This window comes from Alligator sinensis, unplaced genomic scaffold (genome assembly GCF_000455745.1).
Source record: "Alligator sinensis unplaced genomic scaffold, ASM45574v1 scaffold1892_1, whole genome shotgun sequence".
NCBI classification, from domain to species: domain Eukaryota; kingdom Metazoa; phylum Chordata; order Crocodylia; family Alligatoridae; genus Alligator; species Alligator sinensis.
In genome coordinates, this window is record NW_005842966.1 from 360,324 (window position 1) to 364,764 (window position 4,441).

Below are 4,441 nucleotides of genomic sequence, written 5' to 3' on the forward strand. Positions count from 1 at the left end.
GGCAGGGGGTGTTGCAGCCCAGCATCAGCTGCATTTTAATGTCATACCATCCCCCTGCCCCTCCCCCTTCCTGTTTGCCCTGCACCCCCAACTCAGCCCTGCCCCTTCCTGGACTTTGGGTTGGTTTGTTTTTTTTTATTAAATAAAGAAATATTGGAAAGAAAAACAAGGCTCCTCTCATTAACCAGGACCTGTGTGGCGGGGGGGCGGGGGGGGGGGGGGGGGATAGAGCCCCAGCACCTCCACCTCCCCAGCCAGGATCTTTCCAAACCAGGGCAAGAATCTGGGTGACCTGGCCTATAGCACCATGTCTCCCTGCTTCTTTAGGCTAGGAGTGGGGGAGAAGCAGACTCTGAAGCCTGGCACTGGTGGGCATTGGGGTCTCAGCCATGTTCACCCAGGCTGTGAGCAGCTGCCAAGCTCCACTCTAGAGCTGGGTGCATTGGGTGGGGGGTAGGGGCAATCTGCCTGGGGTCACACCTATGACACCCCCTCCACCCCACCCTACCCCACCAGCACCAGCTGGGAGGATGCAGGCTCCAGCGCTGGTTCCACTGGTGGGGAGTGCTAGGGACTAACCTACATGCATTGTTTTACCTCCTTAAACTCCCCATGGGCTCAAGGCTGGAGCCAGCTGCTTAAGGGAGCAAGGAAGAAACTCAGGAACAACTAGGGGCTGCTCCAGAGGGAACCCAGGTATCCTGGGCAGTGGGTCAGAGCATCAGCTTGGAATGGGGGGGGGGAGAACGGGACCTTGTGCCAGGGCAGGAAAGTGCAGTGGTTAAAGCCTTAAGCAGGTTTCTACTGCCCATCCTCCCCTGCACATAGGGCCCAGCCCATGAAGTCAGAGCCAGAAGCTGCTCAAAGTCATCTTTATTTAAAAGATAAAGAAATGCTTTAAAAACCCTCTACAAGCCCCCATCAATGCAGGGGTCTATAGGGCAGAAGTGGGGGGGTGGAGGGAGACAGCCAGATGTAGAACTCCTGGGGTGGGCTCAGCCCAGGGGACAGCAGGTCACTGCCCCCTCTATTGACTGAAGCTCAGAGGCCACCTTGGTACCAGGGGAAGAGGATGCCCACAGGACACCTGCCTTCTCTGAGGGTGGAACAGGTGCCACCACGACATCCTCCTACCAAGTGATAGTGGGGGCAGTGGAGGGTCCAGGCCTCCCATTGTCTTTGAAAGGGGGCAGAGCAGGGCACAGACAAGCCACATGGGGGTGCCCCATGGATACCAGCTAGTGGCTTTAGTGGGCTCCAACCTCAGTAGAGTGACCCCTAGTGGCCAGCTCCAGCCTGGGGAAGGGGGGGTGGGGCACAACACCCAGAAAACACCCCACTCCACACCTACCCCATCACATGCACATGAACACACACACGCACACACACTAAGCTCTGCCCCCACTCCCTGCCCAGCCTCAGACCCAAGTCACAAGCGTGAGCTCCAGGCATGTGAGGCAGTTTCCAAGGTGTTCTGGCCTCCATCTACACATGCAGCACCTTGCCCCTCCCCACTGCTACCCACTTCCTCCAGATCAGGACATGGAAGGAGAGAGACTAGGTGGCCATTCAGGACCTGATGACCCAGCTCCATCATGGGACCACCAGAGAAGCCCCTCAAACTACCCCACCCAGGGCAGAAGCAAAGGAAGGAAGGCTGCTGGAGAAGATAGGGTCCCACTGAAAAGGATCCAGGTGGCAATTCATCCACCATGGGATTCACCAGTAGGCCACTGGCCAACCAAACAGAACCCAACATGGCAGCCAACAGGAAGTGGGACATTCCAGCCTATAATGGGCAGAATCCAGCCTCTCCCCCTGGATGCGCCTGGCCAACCATTGGAAGTGGGGCCAACAGGAATACCTGCCCCTTAACTGGCAGCATCCATTAAAGACCTGGTTGGCCACTAGCTAAGCCAACAGGAACCCAACATTGTCACCAACAGGAAGTGAAGCAGAGAGGAAGTCCTGCCCCTACTATGCAAGATCCAGACCCCTATTGGCTGAGGGCACAACTGTCTATAGCAGAGCTTTCCAAACTGTGTGCCGCGACACATTAGTGTGTCGGCGGCAGTGTGTAGGTGTGTCGCGCGAAATGCAAAAATTTTGCGGAAGGGCACCGCGGAGCTCCCTTACTCGTGTCTGCTTCCCTTGGCCCCTCCCCCGGAACTGAATTACTGTGTCGCGAAATGATGCATGTCTAAAAAGTGTGTCACCAACATGAAAAGTTTGGAAAGCTCCAGTCTATAGAGTGCGAGGAGGCCATGGGGTCTGCTTGGTGGGTGCAGTGGGATTAGTGGAAGGTCTCTACCTCCACCACAGTCCAGTCACCCTGGGGGGAGGCAGCATCCTCAGGGGAGAAGCTGGTGACTGAGGTGATGCTGGCACGGGACTCGTCCAGAGGCGACAGCAGCTCACTCCAGCGGCCCAGCTCTGCTTGTGGGGCCCCCCGCTGGCCCCCACCCGGCCCCTGTCCCAGCCCCAGGCTCCGGCTCAGTAGCTGCTGCATCACGGCTGCTTGGAGGCTGCCCAGTGCAAGGGGTGTCTTCTCATTCATGTCTTCCAGCCCTGGGCTCTCAGCACCCCCCTCTGCTTCGTAGATGGTGGAGAGGAAGTCAGGGGCGCAGGGCGCCCAGCGCGGCCCGATCCCACCTGGAACAGGGCACAGGAGCATGGGTGGGGGGGAAAGGAGACATTCCCCTTGGGAGGGGGGCATGAGGGTGGACACAGAACCCTGGAGGGGTGGGGGAAGAAGACACAGGACAGACAGACGGAGATGAGAGAGTGGAAGGTTAACCCCTTAAAGGCTGCACATCTCCTGCCCCATATCTGCCCCCCCCTTGAGGGGGGCTGGGATGGTCCAGGCAAAATCTAAGGGGGATGAGATGCCTTGTGGCCTCTTGTGGGATGAGCTTTCAAACATCACGTGCTTTCCTCAAGTGGGAGGGAGACCCTGAAGGAGCTACGTACAGCTCCATGCAAGGGGGAAGCTGCCACATCTAGCTCCAGGCACACTCCAAATAGCAGAGAAGAGGCTCTGTGCCCAAGCACATGGCCTGCATGGAAGAAGGAAGGAGGGCTATGACCTGGAAGGGGAGAGAGAGTACTAGGAAACCTCAGAAGACCAAAGAAAAGCAGCAGAATTAGAGCCAAACCCTTGAAAAGGGGGTGGTTACCGTATTTCCCCATATACCACAAACCTGTCAATAAGACACAGTCCTTGCTTTGGGGAAGGCAGAATAGAGAATAAGAGATTATTTCCAGTTCTGGCCAGACAGGACAGCCACAGAGCCTCTTCTGCCACTTCTTTACCCTACCTCTGTTGCTTAACTAAAGCTGAAAGCCTAGTGGCTGCAGAAGCCTGATCTCTATGGGCAGAGCTAGAATACTGAAAAAGCAGCTGAAATACCAGGCTGCTTGGGTGTGAAATAAGAGAAGAGACAGACAGAGAAACAGAGCAGCCTAGTGCTCTCCCTGACATACCTAGGAGAAAGGTCAGCTTGATTAGTGGAACAGCGAATCATAGGGAAGCAAGACTGGAAGGGACCTCCAGAGTCCACATTAGTCCACCCCCCTGCCTGAAGCAGGATCATCCCTGTCCAAACCATCCCAAACAAAGCCATCATCTACACTTCATAAAACTACCATCAACCCTGACACAACACCAAACATCACCCCTGAACCTACCACAGGGAAAGCAGGGGGACCATGGCAGGCAATGTTCTGTTGCTGTAAGAGATTGTTAATAGACACTTGAGAGGTCCCAGGCAGAGGCCATGCCCCTGCTACAGAGGAAGGCAACCCCCACCACCCTCAGTCCATAACAATCTGACCAAGGGGGGAAATTCCTTCCTGACCCTAAATCTGGTGTTGTTCTGGGCCTGAGCAGATGGGCAAGACCCTCTAGTCAGCACCATCCAGATTTGAGACAACCCAATCACCATTCCCAGCCTGGGCTGCAGCCAGCACCCAATGCCTCTGGGGGAGGCTTGAAACCCCTGATGTGTAGCAGAAAGGTCAGGGGTGACCAGCAAGCCCAGATACCTGGGCAATACTCACAGAAGAACACAGGCTACACCCAGTTCATCCTGGGCCAGTGGCTGTCTAACCTCTTCTTGAACCACTCTAGTGATGAAACCTGCACCTTCCCTGGGTGTCTGGTCCACTGCCCTAACAGTGAAATTTTTTTTCCTGATCTCCAATTAAAACCTTCTTGGCTACCACTACAAGCCCACTGATCTTCACTCTGCAGGTACTGACAACCCTCTCTCCTTTTTAAGGCTCATGATGGTCCACTAATCCAGCTGACCTTTCTCTTGGGCCTGATGCTCACTGCGCCTCCTTGTCCCTCTCGTTCTGGTTCACAGTCCACCACACACTTTTTACAGCTGTAGATCTGCCCGCAGAGATCAGCAGTATCTAGGGGTTCAGCTTCCGGTTC

At 55.6% G+C, this 4,441-nt stretch overlaps 1 protein-coding gene across 1 annotated transcript in view; it reads right to left on the bottom strand.

Moving 5' to 3' along the window:
* Window positions 1-2,146: 2,146 nt before the first annotated feature.
* PRR36 (proline rich 36) overlaps window positions 2,147-4,441 on the bottom strand; it is a 5,767-nt gene continuing 3,472 nt past the window's right edge. Inside the window, exon 4 of the mRNA XM_025192751.1 lies at window positions 2,147-2,652. Coding sequence (XP_025048536.1) covers window positions 2,294-2,652 — 359 coding nt within the window. The 3' untranslated portion in view covers window positions 2,147-2,293. The remainder of the gene's footprint in view (window positions 2,653-4,441) is intronic.